The sequence below is a fragment of the Rhinopithecus bieti genome, unplaced genomic scaffold, assembly GCF_001698545.2.
Source record: "Rhinopithecus bieti isolate Rb0 unplaced genomic scaffold, ASM169854v2 scaffold_9383, whole genome shotgun sequence".
NCBI classification, from domain to species: domain Eukaryota; kingdom Metazoa; phylum Chordata; class Mammalia; order Primates; family Cercopithecidae; genus Rhinopithecus; species Rhinopithecus bieti.
In genome coordinates, this window is record NW_016806471.1 from 1910043 (window position 1) to 1926093 (window position 16051).

The following is a 16051-nucleotide window of genomic DNA, read 5'->3' on the forward strand; positions in this document are numbered from 1 at the left end:
TTTTTTTTTTTTGAGACAGAGTCTCGCACTGTTGCCCAGGCTGGTGTGCAGTGGTGCGATCTCAGCTTGCTGCAACCTCCGCCTCCCAGATTCAAGCGATTCTCCTGCCTCAGTCTCCTGAGTAGCTAGGATTACAGGCACCCGCCACCACGCCTCGCTAATTTTTTATTTTTATTTTTAGTAGAGACAGGGTTTCACTATGTTGGCCAGGCTGGTCTTGAACTGCTGACCTCATGATTCACCCACCTCAGCCTCCCAAAGTGCTGGGGTTACAGGTGTGAGCCACCGCACCCAGCCGGTGTGAATCTCTTAAAGTTTGCTGGAAACACTTTAATGGTGGTGCCTCCCTTTCCTTTTGATAAACTTCCTCAGTGAGCACAAGCATGTAAAACTTACAATATCTCTGACCATGATTCAAAGGTGAGTAATCATTTATTTTAAAAAGCGGCCATAGTGGCACCTAAATGGGTGAAGACAATTTATAGTTGTCAGAGCTTGGAAAATAATCTGATTCTCAAGTTCTTTTGTTTTCTTCGTTCTTCCTTCCCACCAAACAAGCTCAGCAATATTCTTTGCAGAGTAGGGTGGAGAACAGAGAGAAGAAACTGAAAGCGTGCCTAAAAAGGTAGATTTGGAAGTCAGGAAGGGCTGTCACAGTCCTTGGTTTAGAGCATGGGTCAATCTTTTGACTTCCTTGTGCCACACTGGGAGAAGAACTGTCATGGGCCACACGTAAAATACACTAACAATAGCTGATAAGCTAAAACAAAAAAAAAAATTTTGCAAAACATCTCATAACGTGGGCTGCACGTGGCCTGCAGGCTGCAGGTTCGGCAAACTTGGTTTAGAGGGAAAGGAAAACAGTACTTGGTTCAATAAAAACTGTCTTTATTCTAAAAGTCATTAAGTGTTTGTGTCAAAAAACTTAAATCCACAAAAACACCTTCATAAATCCAGCCTGAATGGCTTCAAAGCAGCAACACACAATATAGCACATACAATAGATGTTTTGGTTTTTTTGAGGCACAGTTTCACTCTGTCACCCAGGCTGGAGTGCAGTGGCATCATCTCCACTCACTGCAACCTCTGCCTCCCAGGCTGGAGTGCAGTGGCATCATCTCCACTCACTGCAACCTCTGCCTCCCAGGTTCAAGTGATTCTCATGCTTCAGCCTCCTGAGTAGCTGGGATTACAGGTGTATGCCACCATGCCCAGCTAATTCTTGTATTTTTAGTATAAATGGGGTTTCACCACGTTGGCCAGGCTCGTCTTTAACTCCTGACCTTAAGCGATCCTTCCGCCTTGGCCTCCCAAAGTGCTAGGATTACAGGTGTAGGCCACCATACCCAGCCCTACAATACTTTCTTATGAGTCAAAATCTAAATATATGAATTTGACTTACCTTGTAGAATTTGATGATATCTTCCTTGGTAAGTGTCTTTAAATAAGCAACTTCAGTGTTATCTGAAAAAGTAATTAAACAATATTTTACTAACATTTCCATATGAAGTAGCCCAGAACAGTACACTAAATGACAATATACTTCACTCCAAGACTCTTAAGTATCCATATATATTTTTTGAGACAGAGTTTCACTCTGTCGCCCACACTGGAGTGCAGTGGCTAGATCTCGGCTCACTGCAACCTCTGCTTCCTGGGTTCAAGTGATTCTCCTGCCTTAGCCTCCTGAGTAGCTGGGATTACAGATGCAAGCCAACACGTCTGGGTAATTTTTGTATTTTTAGTAGAGACGGCGTTTTGCCATGTTGGCTAGGCTGGTCTTGAACTCCCGACCTCAAGTGATCTGTCCATCTCAGCTTCCCAAAGTGCTGGGATTATAGGCGTGAGCCATCGCATCTGGCCAAGTATCCACATTTTTTTTTTTTTTTTTTGAGATGGAGTCTTGCTCCGTCGCCCAGGCTTTGGTGCAGACGTGCAATCTCGGCTCCCTGTAAGCTCCGCCTCCTGGGTTCATGCCATTCTCCTGCCTCAGCCTCCCAAGTAGCTGGGACTATAGGCGCCTGCCACCAGGCCCAGCTTTTTTTTTTTTTTTTTTTTGTATTTTTAGCAGAGATGGGGTTTCACTGTGTTAGCCAGGATGGTCTTGATCTCCTACCTTGTGATCTGCTCACCTCAGCCTCCCAAAGTGTTGGGATTACAGGCGTGAGCTACTGCGCCCAGTCAAGCATCCACATTTTTAAGTGACCATTTGCTTTGATTTCAAATAAAAGTAAGTGGGTGCTGGCTGGGCACAGTGGCTCATGCTTGTAATCCCAGCACTTTGGGAGGCCAAGGTGGGTGGATCACTCGAGGCCAGAAGTTTGAGACCAGCCTGGCCAACATGGTAAAACCCCATCTCCATTAAAAATATAAAAATTAGCCAGGTGTAGTGAAGTGCGCCTGTAGTCCTAGCTATTCGGGAGAGGCTGAGACATGAGAATCACCTGAACCCGGGAAGCAGAGGTTGAAGTGAGCCAAGATCACATCACTGTAGCCTGGGTGACAAAGCAAAATTGTCTCAAAAAAAAAAAAAAAAAAAGGGGAGCCAGGTGTGGTGGCTCACACCTGTAATCCCAGCACTTTGGGAGGCCGAGGCGGGGGGATCACCTAAGGTTGGGAGTTCGAGACCACCCTGACCAACATGGAGAAACCCCATCTCTACAAAAAAACAAAGTGGTGGCACATGCCTGTAATCCCAGCTACTTGGGAGGCTGAGGCAGGAGAACTGCTTGAACCCGGGAGGCAGAGGTTGCGGTGAGCCGGAGATCGCGCCATTGCACTCCAGCCTGGGCAACAAGAGTGAAACTCCGTCTCAAAAAAAAAAAAAAAAAAAAAAAAAAAAAGGAAGTGGATATAGTGCAATGGGTAAGAGCCTTGGCTCAGGAGCCAGGCCAGCCTGGATTCACATCCTGGCTGTCTGGTTATGAGCTTTTGGATCCTGGCCAGTCATCTCAACTTTTCTGAGCCTCAGTTTCCTCATCTGGAAATGGGGGATAACAACTACTTAATAGGGCTGCAGTGAGAATTAGGAAAAAGATATATGACAATAACACAACGCTAGGTACATGGTAAATGCTCAATAAATGAGAGATACTATTATCATTAATAGTGAATCCAACTGCCAGATACATTATAGGTAGGCCGGACATGGTGGCTCATGCCTATAATCCCAGCACTTTGGGGGTCTGAGGCAGGAGAATTGCTTGAGCCTAGGAATTCAAGGCTATGGTGAGCTATGATGACACACTGCACTCAAGCCTGGCTGACAGAGTGAGATACTGTCTGAAAGAAGAAAACAAAAATAAAAATTATGGGTAAGGAAACTGAGGTCCAAAAACGGTGTCTTGACCAAGAATTTTAGCTTGTTGGTGTCAGAGTAAGAACACAACCCACATCCCCTGACTTCTAGTACAGCTTGGCACAATTCATTGTTAATCTATGCTCTAGAAGCAAGGTGAAAGGAAGCTGATTCAAGACAGGAGACTTCAAGAATCACAGCTCTCCCAAATCTGAAAGGAGTGAAAAATCTTTGGAGATCCCTATAGGCAAATCTCCTGTGGCTCAAGGGTAGCATTTGCCTCAAAGGGGTTCAATCTGGTATTATCTCATTTTTTTAGTATTATGGGAAATAGATACTTAGGTACCTGTGATCAGAATCTCAGGATACACTGATGAAACAAAAATGTGAAATTGATATTATTATTAATACTTTATTGTGAGATATGGGTGGATCCAGGTCTAGGTTTGGAGGAAAAAAAGAGATAAGGTTTCTAATAGAAAACTGGAGTTAAATTAAGTAACAGTTCTTTAAAAGTGCCAGCCATCCCCCCACCCCAACTCCCCAAATAGGAAATGGAATATCACCTACAAAATGAATACCATTTTGTAGAATGGCCTTAATCAAATGTTACTTGAATGCCATAAATGTTGGGGCCCTAATTTTACCTTACCTCTATCAAAATGATATTGCTGGGAGATGATTTCTCCCCAGTATTTAGCACACTCTGCAGATAGCTTCTTTGGTTTGTCTAGTCGACGAATTGCTAATGCTTGAATGTGTTTTTGGAAGGCCTCTTCTGTCATGTCCTCTATGGACTTTTCCATGGTAATTAAGAAAGCTTCCACTCTGCTTTCTAGGTAGTGAGGTGGCTTTTCTGACTGGATGATGAATCGCAAGCCCTGTATGCCATTGGCTCGACGTGGCCCGCTGAAGACGATATAGCCTGAAACACAGATATCAGCCAGTCAGGACCTTGGCATTTGAGACCTGGGTCATTTTAATCCTTTAAAACTAACCTGTCTGAGCAAATAAAATCTAGTTTAAGGTTTTAGATTACTCGCCTCTTAAAGAAATATGAGCACTTAAGATAGTTTCAGTTCCTAAGGACAGAGCAGAAGAGCTCTCTGAAGAATTACAAGGTTGGAGACGACTTTTTCTTCTTCTTAGGAAAAAAACCCTATTCGTTATTCAAACTCCCATCTTGTCATTCCTCACTCTCTGCTAGCTAATCATCTTCAATTTATGCTAAAGTTACTCCTAGACTATAAAATGCTGGACTCATTTTCATCCCTTAGTCACAGTCCTAGCTGTGTTTCCTTTAACATCCAAGTTCAGCATATGAACCTGGCTCTCCTACTGTATTTCTTGTTAAGTAATCCATTCCTGAACCAATTCATTCAGAATGCAACTCTCTAGAGATGAAGCTAACTAAAAGTCATACTTCCATGTTATCTCATGAAGCCATGCACTACCTCCCTTCAACACCTTTTCAAAACCAAGCTCTTGGCTTATCTCCTTCAGCTGCCCTGCCCTGATCCACCACCTTCAACAGCTGTGGTGCCTCTGGGTCTCACTTCTGAGGAAGTTTCTTTCTTCAACATAGCCACTCATAGTTTGATTTTTTTGAGATGGAATCTCGCTCTGTCACCCAAGCTGGAGTGCAGTGGCACGATCTCCGCTCACTGCAAACTCTGCCTCCTGGGTTCAAGTGATTCTCTGCCTCAGCTCCTGAGTAGCTGGGATTACAGGCATGCACCACCATGCCCAGCTAATTTTTGTATTTTTAGTAGAGATGGGGTCTCACCATGTTGGCCAGTCTGGTCTTGAACTCCTGACCTCAGGGGATCCACCTGCCTCAGCCTCCCAAAGTGCTGGGATTACAGGCGTGAGCCACTGTGCCCAGCCAATAGTTTTAGCTCTTATAATAATATTTACCATGCTGTACTAAAATTATTCCTTTACAGGCCTGCCATCCTGATTTGACTGTGAGCTCCTTGAAAGGAAGGACCATCCAGAGCATCCATTTTCCATGTCCAGCACCTAGCACAATGTGTATTTAAACAACGACGGGTACTTGGAGAGACTCATCCTTTTTTCACTGGTTCCCTTCTGTCATTACTGGGGCTTCTTTGAACTTCTTTCCTCACTGATCAAATCTGCCAGGACCTCCAGACTTTTAACAATGTCTAAAACTGCAAACACTTGCTGAGAACCTTCTGTATGTTCCAGGCTTGGGATATAAAGATGAATGAGAGATAATACCTGCCCTCAAGGAACTCAAACTTTATTGAATCTAAGCTCCTCTGGATGGCTTGTTTCTCATCTTGCTATCCATAAGCTTGTCCTTAGTATCCTTTCCCCCCACCTAAAATGCCTTTCATTGACATGTATGTAATATACAGTATCATCTCATAAAGAATTGCTTTAATGTCCATAAGATAGTGATTGCTTATCTTTTAGAAGTGGATTCTCTGTAACAAGGTTTTCTCAAGTCTCTCTAAGTAGAGCACGCCTGATACACTGTCAGGTGAAAATGTGGAAAATGTTTTACAGGGAAAATAATTCATCAAAGTCTACAGTACCCTGCTATTTCCCCACTTTCCTCTCACCCAACTGCTCCTTGGTGCGCAGGGTGTTGAAGCAAGGTTCCGAGATAATCTGACAGAAGAGCTCCAGAAACATATTCTCTGAGGTGCTTTGCATGTCTGTTTGGTAGTATATCTCGATGCCACAGTTATTGTGAACTTCATTTCTCTGCTGATAAACAAACCATCCTCCTAGGAAGTTTCAAAAAGACAGCAGCAAGTTCAAAAACTTATTTGGGGTTTAATAAAGTCAATGCTATGTCTGCCCACACTTACGGATGATAATTTAGACATTAATAGAAAAGGGAGGTAGAGAAGCCTGGAGTTATATTTCACTGATTTCACTTTTCTGATCATGTCCAACTTTGACCAACAGTCAAACTTTCTGATTATAAATTGGCAGCACTAAGTTCCCTCTCATCAGAAGGAGGGGAGCCAGCAACATGGCTCACATTTATAGTCCCAGCTACTTGGGAGGCTGAGGCAGGAGGATCACTTGACTCCAGGAGTTTGAGGCTGCAGTGAGCTGTGACTGTACCACTGCGCTCCAGTGGTACAGAGTGAGACCCTGTCTCAAAAAAACAAAACAAAACAAAACAAAACAAAACAAAACAAAACAAAACAAGCAGAAAGAGAGGAACGTGGCCTGTAAGCCTCTCTCCCTCACCCACCTCACATTCTTCTAGCTTTTTCATACCTTTTTTTTTTTTTTTGAGACAAAGTCTTGCTCTGTCACCCAGGCTGGAGTGCAGTGGTGCCATCTCAGCTCACTGCAACCTCCGCCTACCGAGTTCAATCAATTCTCCTGCCTCAGCCTCCTGAGTAGCTGGGACTACAGGCATATGCCACCACACCTGGCTAATGTATCTATTTTTGGTAGATACAGGGTTTTGCCATGTTGGCCAGGCTGGTCTTGAACTCCTGACCTCAGGTGATCCGCCTGCCTTGGCCTCCCAAAAAGGTGGGTTTACAGACATGGGCCACCGCACCTGGCCCCTTTTTTTTTTTTTTGAGATGGAGTCTCAACCTCCATCTCCTAGGTTCAAGCAACTCTCCTACCTCAGCCTCCCAAGTAGCCGGGATTACAGGTGCCTGCCACTATGCCTAGCTAATTTTTGTATTTTTAGTAGAGACAGGGTTTTACCACGTTGGCCAGGATGGTTGCAAACTCCTGACCTCAGGTGATCTGCCCACCTCGGCCTCCCAAAGTGCTGGGATTACAGGTGTGAGCCACCGCACCTGGCTGCCTGGCCTTTTTCACACATATTCTAAAACATCTCCTTGGTTGCAGTGAGCTGACATCGCGCCACTATACTCCAGCCTGGGTGACAGAGTAAGACTCCATCTCAAAAAATAATAAAAATAAAGATAAATAAAACATCCCCTTTATAATGCCTGAACATTTTCCTTTTCACTTGAGACAGTCTCTCACTCTGGCACCCAGACTGGAGTGCAGTGGCACAATCATGGCTCACTGCAGTCTCAATCTCCTGGGTTCAAGCGATCATCCCACCTCAGCCTCCGCTACAGGTGTGTGCCACTATGCCCACTAATTTTTTTTATTTTAAAGTTTTTGTAGAAACAAGTTCTCACTATGTTACCCAGCCTAGTCTCAAATTCCTGGCTTCAAGCAATCTTTTTACGTTGGCCTCCCAAAGTGCTGGGATTATAGGCATGAGCCACCACCCTGGCCTGAATATTTTATTTTTAAACAGTAAGAGCCTTTCCATGGAGAGTTAAGTGAAGAACTATTTAAAGCATTCACATCTGATCAGTTGGCTAATTCAGAATGATTTCCTACCACCTAGCATTTTGAGAATGAGCTGTGAACTGGGCTATTTTTGAACATGGAAAAATTTGGAAGGGTACTTAGGAGGCAAAAGAGATAAGATCCTAGGAAAGAGACAGAAAGAGGAGAGTGGAGTCAAAAGAAGTAGGAAAGATGAATTTCACTTTGAAATATTGTTTCTAGACTGGCCTCACTTTGAAGTCAACTGCTATGGCTCTTGAAAAGCATATCCTGAGTCTTTCTCTAATTGTAGTGGAATCAGCATATCCTGATTCTTGCCCTGGTTGTAGTGACTGAGGAATAAACTAGCAAAAGTTGGAAATAAACCACTACCAGATCTGTGATGAGTGGTCATGCACAACAGCAGAGCTGGGCTCAACGTATCTCTAAGCGTTCAACAAAGGTATCCTGAAGTAATAATATGTTCCAGTTGCTTTAGAAGCTACTCAAATGAAACAGACACACTTTGGCTTTAAGGAAAGTACAGTCTAATTAGAAGATGGAGATGCACTTCAATCCCAACACAAGAGAAGTGCTAAGTAGCTTGAATAGGGAGGTTCAGAAAAATTGTGCTGCAAGTCCAGAGGTAGATGTGATTATTTCTAGCTGGGAGTTTTAGAAAAAGTTTAGTGGAATAAGTAGCTTATAAAACAGGCCTGGAAGAAGTAGGATGTAGGCACTGGCCCATGAGGAAGAAGGCAGAAAGAACACCATTTTGGGAGGATAAAATAGCTGGGGGGAAAAGGCAGCACAGATGGTTAATGCATAGGGAACAGCCAAACAATCAAGCTTGGCCAAAAAAAGCTTCTCTTCCTTCATTTAATATACCTTCTATTACACAGTTTTGAGCAATATCGACAATAATGCTTAATGAGTTTTTATCAGAAGAAACCACTGTTAATGTAAAAGTAACCCAGCATTGTAAACTGCAATATATAAATTCAATAAGTCTTTGTTAATCCCTTATAAAAATATATTTGTAATGATTACATGTTATCTGCACCTGTGGGTTTCCTAAAACTATTTCTGCCAAAGAATCCTATGGGTTTCCAATTAAATATTATAATTCCAGTTTCCATTTTTATAAATGTATTTTATTTCATGACTTATAGTCAATAGCTCTGTGATACTTTTACTTCCTAATTCCTGTTCATTCAAGTACCCATCAATTCCAGTATCATTCTCTTCAAAATTATTGCCTACCTCCAATTTTACTACTTTGGCCCTCCTACCAAAAATTTTTTTGGCTGAATTATCTATCTCTAATCATACTTCTATAAATAGTAGAGGTTCCCAGGTAAATCTTTGGCATAAAACTATACCAAATTCAGTCCACCTGTAATCACCCACACTGTTATGTCAAAGTAGTCCATCCCCAAAGTTACAACATCTCTACTTACTGTCAGGGAGCTGAACTTCTCTATACCGAACCAGCTGACTTGGAAGGAGAGGTTTGGTATGAGCATGTTCAATAAGGGTGTCTTCGACCATCTGCATAATTCCTAATGCAGCCTGTAGAAAAAGATATGTCCCAGTATATTACAAAAACATAAACATATCTTGTTTGTGAAATAAACTAGCTTTGTTTATCATAAAAGTGGATTTTTAAATCTTAAATACATTTGATCCTACTCAAATGGATAAAAACTGAGTTTGTCAGTATGGTCATTTTGCAATAGAGTCAATACGGTAGTGGTGAAAGAAACAGACACCCAAACAATCATCAACACTGATGCTGATGCTGGAAAAAGGCACTGCCCAAGATGGTCCCAAGTGAAATGATCCTCACTACAGACACCTGGGGTCACAGAAAAGCAAGGGAGGCAAACATAGGTTTTATTGTAGATAAAATGACCTTGGTAAGAATCTTGCTTCTGCCACTTATTAACATCTGACCTTGGGCATATTGTGCTGGAGGGGGTATAGCAGAGTGGTAGAGACTAAGGGATCTTTTCTTTTTTTTTTGAGACAGAGTTTCATTCTGTCACCCATGCTGGAGTGCAATGGCACAATCATGATTCACTGCAGTCTCAACCTCTAGGCTCAAGAGATCCTCCTGCCTCAGCCTCCTGAGTGGCTAGGACTACAGGCATGCGCTACCACACCTGGCTGGTTTTCAATTTTTTGTAGAGTTATGTTGCCCAGGCTGCTCTCGAACTCTTGGGTTCAAGCAATCCTCCTGCCTCAGCCTCCAAAGTACTGAGATGACACGCGTGAGCCACTGCACCATGCCGAGACTGAGGGATCTTGAGACAAGACTGCCACGGAAATTTTGTAGTGCTTTCCATGTGCTAAGTACTTATCATGTACTATTTAATCCTTACCACACATGATGTAGGCGCTTCTATAACTAATTTTACAGAGAAGAAAACAGATAAGCACAGAGTTAAGACATTTTCAAAAGATTACAGATCTGGTATATAGCAGAGCCAGGATTTGAATCCAGGCTGTCTGATTCTACAGCACGTGCTCTTATCTACTATACAATTATGCCACCCTATACAGAGTAGGGATAATTACTCCCATTTCCTCCTATGATTGCATAAGGTAGGAAACAGCAGAAGAGGCAGCCATGGAAGTAGGTCCTCAGTTAATCACCATCATTCTACTTTCCCTGTGCGCTCTACCTTCCTCCACAGAGCGAGACGGTTGAGTAAACTCTAATGTGTTTCTTATCACACCATGCTGGTTAACAATCTTGAGAAAGACTAGAGGGAAAAAATATCTTGCAATGATCCACAAAAGACTGCTAAAACCTCAACCACCCACCTGCTTTGTTATGTTTCCATGGAGAAGGGCTTCAATGTGCAGCCGTGACAGGAGCTGAGGTATGAAGGCCTTAAGGCGAGGAAGGGTTACATCTGCAAAGGTGTAAGAAGACATAGTGAGTGCTACCTATGAGGGTTTTTTTTTTTTTAATTTGAGATAATTTGAGACTTACCAAAGATTTGCAAAAATAGTACAGAGAGTTACTGCAAACACTTCACTTAGTTTTCCCTAATGTTAACATCTTTCAGAACCATCAAAACTAAGAAATTAACATTGGTATATACTATTAACCAAAGTACAGACTTTATTTGGATTTTTCCCATTTTTGTCTTTTTTTTTTTATTCCAGGATTTGATCCACAACCCTCCATTACATTTAGCTGTCATATGTCTTCAGTTCTCTCTAATCTCTGACAGTTTCTCAGTCTTTCCATTTATTTCATGACATTAAGACGTCTGAAGAGTACTGTTCAGTTATTTTATAGAAGTCCCTCATTTGGGTTTGTCTAGTGTTTTCTCACAATTAGATTTCATGTCTGTATTACTATAAAGAATACCACAAAGGTAATGCACCTTTCTCATTGCATCCTATCAGGGGACTCATGAAGTTGATATGTTGTAGTACTTAGTGATGTTAACACTGATCACTTGGTTAAGGTGGTGTCTGCCACATGTCCTCACTGTAAATGTATTATTTTATTCTTTTGTTTATAATCTAATAACTCATATATGCTCTATATGCAATTTGGAAAAGCCCACTTGCCCATCTACACCTATTTTTCCTATTGTAATTACTAAATATTTATTTTGGAAAAAATAAATGAGATTATACAAATATTTTTTTTTTCTTTAAACTTGACCCACTAATTTTAGCATCCATTAGTGGTTACTGCCTGTAGCAATTATTACTACGGAGTTCTAATGGCAATTTTTCTACTTCCCTCATTCTTTTTATATATATTGATTTAATCCTTCTGTAAGGAAGAGCTGTCCCTTCTCCATTAGGACACCATAATAATAATTGCTACATGCAAGATCTACCAATGGATGCTAAAATCAGTGACAGACATTTAAGGAGAAACACGGGAATGGAAATAACAAGTGCTTACCACAAATCAGGAATTTTACAGATGTTATCTTTCACACTATGAAGTAGGTACTATTATCCCCACTTTAAAGATAGGAAAATTAAGTTAAGAAAATTTAAGTCTGTTGTTCAAAGTCATTAAGCTAGTAAATTGCAGAGCTGGGATTTGATCCTTGGTCAGTTCCAAAGTGGATGTTCATTCTACTCCACTGTACTGCCTTAGGAGTCCTCTTCACTAGGCTCCCTCAGCACTCTGCAGCTTTCCATCACAATACTTACCCCCTTGTCTCTCTCTATTAAAATGATCTACTCACATTCACACTTCACCAGACTGGAGGTCCTTCATCAAAGAAACCCCATCTAATTGATCATTTTAAATTATTATTTATTTATTTTTGAGACAGAATCTTGCTCTGTCACCCAGGCTGAAGTGCAGTGGTACAACCTCCGCCTCCTGGGTTCAAGCGATTATCCTGCCTTAGCCTCTTGAGTAGCTGGGACTACAGGCATGCACTACCATGCCTGGCTAATTTTTGTATTTTTTTGTAGAGATGGGGTTTTGCCATGTTTAATTGATTATTTTTTAATCTCAACACCTGGAGTTTTGGGCTGGGTGCATGGTAGTCAGTAAATGCTGCTGGACCACACTGAACCCTGAAGTTCTTGCTACCCTGGCACTTGGATAGCTGAATGATTTAGAGTCACTGAAGAGGCAGCCTCTCACACTGAGTTGTTTCCAAATGAAGCCATTCTGCCATTTTGGATTATTGTAGGATTATATATATCAAAATGGAATAATTATTTACTTGAGCAGAAAAATTTAAACCAAAAAAGTACTGACTTTTCTCTTTATAAAATCCATTTTAGAAAGCCTTCATATCCCTCTGAGATACTATAGAGCTTATTCTGCTTAAAATTAACATGCCATCTGACCCAGATTCTAACGAAGGGTGAAAAAAACCCTCAAACCTTTGCTTTTTGATCATTATAAAAGTAGGCTTTGTTTTGGAAAACATTTAAAATTAATTGTGTGGTATTTTTTTAAAGGTATAATTCTTGCTATTAATTGGATATGACCATAATCATTTTGCAAAGAAAAGCATATTATTTGTCCTGATAAAAAATGCACCTGTTCTAGTTAATGATTTTCATAATCTAGCCTCCTATCCAATGCCTGAGGCAACCAACAAAATAATGACTTTCAGTACTTTGCTCAATTTGTGTCACTGAAGACATCAAAAGCATAGTGTTACATAAGTATAAGAACTTGTCATAAAAGGTTATTAAAACATTCAACAGAAGCCTTTTTTTTTTTTTTTTTGAGATGGAGTCTCTCTCTGTTGCCAGGCTAGAGTGCAGTGGACGATCTCAGCTCACCGCAACGTCTGCCTCCCGGGTTCAAGTAATTCTCCCATCTCAGCCTCCCAAGTAGCTGGGACTATAGGCGCGTGACACCATGCCCAGCTAATTTTTGTATTTTTAGTAGAGATGGTTTTCACCATGTTGGTCAGAATGGTCTTGATCTCTTGACCTTGTGATCCACCTGCCTCGGCCTCCCAAAGTTGCTGAGATTACAGGCATGAGCCACCACGCCCAGCCCAGAATTATTTTTATTGTATTTTAATGCTTATGACTGAGCACATAGGAAGAGAGATTAATTGGTGAGGTAACGTTGAGAAGTAAAAAATCTAAAACAATAATAAAGGGTGATACCAATCTACATTTTTTCACAATAAAGAAATCCTGAAAGTAATTTCCTTGCATTCAATAGGCATTCATTAGATACACACTGAGGGCATAATATTATACTAGATACTAGGTGAAGAAGTATGGAAGGAAGGTATAATCACTGCTCTCAAGAATTTTAGATTTTCAAGCCAAACTCCTGAAAAATAGATTTAAGATTCTAGAAAAAAAAACAACAAAAGATGACTCTTTAGGCTTTATACATTTTCCAATTTTTAACTAAACTGATCTAAGGATGCTAAAGCAGGAAAAAAAAAAAAAAGCCTGAACATTGTGTGTTAAGACTTTGAAGTTCAGCTAACTTTTTCTTTTCTTAAAACTTCAATATTGGTCGGTTGCAGTGGCTCACACCTGTAATCTCAGCACTTTGGGAGGCCAAGGTGGGTGGATCACCTGAGGTCAGGAGTTCAAGACCAGCCTGGCCAACATGGTGAAACCCTGTCCCTACGAAAAATACAAAAAATTTGCTGGGCATGGTGGTGTACGCCTGTAATCCCAGCTACTTGGGAGGCTGAGGCAGGAGAATCGCTTGAACCCGGGAGGTAGAGGTTGCGATGAACTGAGATTGCACCACTGCACTCCAGCCTGGGCAACAGAGCACACTCTGTCTTCAAAAAAAAAAAAACAAACAAAAAACCTTCATTATTAACAAGGTTAGTACTTGGGTCAGAGCATTTACTCTGCAGAAAAAAAAATTTTTTTTTTTTGGAGGCACAGACAGAGTCTTGCTCTGTCATCCAAGCTGAAGTGCAGTGGCGTAATCATGGCTCACTGTAGTCTCAACTTCCCAGGCATAAGCAATCCTCTCGCCACAGCCTCTTGAGTAAGTGGGACCACAGGTGTATGCTACCACATCCAGCTAATATTTTTATTATTTTTTGTAGAGACAGAGTCTCACTATATTGCCCAGGCTGGTCTCAAACTCCTGGGATCAAGCGATCCTCCTGTCTCTGCCTTCCAAAAGTACTAGTATTACAGGTACGTGCCACCGCACCCAGCCCGTCTGCAGAAATCTAAAAATAGTAATAATTAACTGGTATAGGTCCAGATTGAAAACAGTATATATGGCTAACCTGCCTGAATGCAAAAACCACTTCAAAGCTACCACTGTTTTTTTTATTTTATTTTAAATTGAGAAATAATAACTGTAGATATTCATAGAGTATATAATGATGTTATTATATATACATATAACGTATAGTGATCACATCAGGGTACTAAGTATATCCATCATCTCAAGTTTATTTATCATTTGTTTGGGTTGGGAATGTTCAATATCTTCCTTCTACCTATTTAAAAGTATATGTTACTGTTAATTATAGCCATCCTGCCCACCACTGTTTTTATAAAACATAGGCATAGCCAGTTTTAATAGAACTACACGTTATTTAAAAGTATAAACAGTCAATATCAGAATAAACCAAAATGAATTTAGGAAAAAAATGAAGAAAGTATTAAGCTTTAAGTAGAAAGTCTCACCATCTAGAGCTTCTTTTAACTCATCTTTAGTCCAGGCCACTTCAGTCATCAGCAAGCGGAGGTAGTACATGGCATGCTGGTGAGGCTGTTCAGCCCGGAAATTGTTAAGAGACCGCATATACTAGTGAAGGAGACATGCTTTCATTAATTTTATAAATCTTTTAAAAATCATTTCAAAAGTCCAGTTATAATCAAATTTCAATTCTTTATAAACTATGTGTTACTAGGATATTTTCTTCTTTCCCCTTTCTGAAGTTATACAATTAAGAATGGGGTTTACTCCTCTCCGATACTTACATAAAAGTGCATGCTTTTTCATTTGTTCAGCATCTGACACGGACTATAAATGCCTTCACTATGGGATATCTTTCGTCCCTCAGAAAGTTATCCCTAGTTTTCAGGGATGTCTTTTGGAATCTTTAGGTTCTATGCTATAAAGCCATCCCCAAAGTCTCCATAAGCAAACAACACAAATAGGTAGCCATATAAAATATGGGATCTTTATTTGAAAACTGATGGTAGTTTCTTCTGGTATACAAGAAAAGGTCACAGTTTAGCTTCAGAAGAAGCAGCTGTTCATCCCGTACTTCCATTACTGGGCCAAATATGAATTGAATTTAAGTGGAAGATATGTCAAACCCAAATAGTGTGCTCTAATGTGACAAGGTCTTGTGGGAAAGCAGACCTCAGTCTGATGAATTGTGTGTTCTTCTGAACTGGAGGTTGGGATGGAACATTCAAGGAGGCCTTGACAGCCACTAAGTACTTCTCTTTGAAATTTTGAGCTGCAACTCTGAATTGCAGTGAGCTCTTGGCACCCACAGAGAAGAGGCCAGGTGTCCACAAGAGTCAACTAGGCTTTCTTTCTGGCTGGAGTATCAGATTTTGCAAAGACAAGGTGAGATGACTGCAACAGGGTTATGAATGCTTCTTTTACTCCTTGCTTCTTTTATGAAAACTATTATGAAAACTTTTTATAACACAGCAATATTATCTTATGAATAAAAAAACAGGGTTCAGAAAACTTACTGCTTCTTTGATAATTTCAAATCTTTTTTCATCAATCTCAAAGGTAGCCATTTTCTCAATAATCTTCTTTAGTAAAATTGGCTGCTTGTCATTGTAACCTTTCACGGAAAGCTACAGAAAGAATTCAGGGTATTAAAAGTCTAAAATATCACAAAACAACTTCCAAATAAACGACTTGATTTTAAACATGTAGAAAATTCCAAAAGACATATAAAAAATGAAACATTCACTTTAATGTCTCATAAATATATAAATATAGTGTAACAGGAAGATAACATTAACCATCTT

General features: G+C 40.6%; 1 protein-coding gene across 4 annotated transcripts in view; it reads right to left on the minus strand.

The window, feature by feature from the left end:
- IDE (insulin degrading enzyme) overlaps positions 1 to 16051 on the minus strand; it is a 113749-nt gene that overhangs the window by 7758 nt on the left and 89940 nt on the right. For all 4 annotated transcript variants that reach the window (XM_017876749.1, XM_017876746.1, XM_017876748.1 and 1 more), the window contains exons 16-22: positions 15764 to 15874; positions 14735 to 14855; positions 10424 to 10515; positions 9055 to 9166; positions 5890 to 6057; positions 3951 to 4223; positions 1403 to 1464 (exon numbers count right to left, since the gene is read on the minus strand). In XM_017876749.1, coding sequence (XP_017732238.1) covers positions 1403 to 1464; positions 3951 to 4223; positions 5890 to 6057; positions 9055 to 9166; positions 10424 to 10515; positions 14735 to 14855; positions 15764 to 15874 — 939 coding nt within the window. The remainder of the gene's footprint in view (positions 1 to 1402; positions 1465 to 3950; positions 4224 to 5889; positions 6058 to 9054; positions 9167 to 10423; positions 10516 to 14734; positions 14856 to 15763; positions 15875 to 16051) is intronic.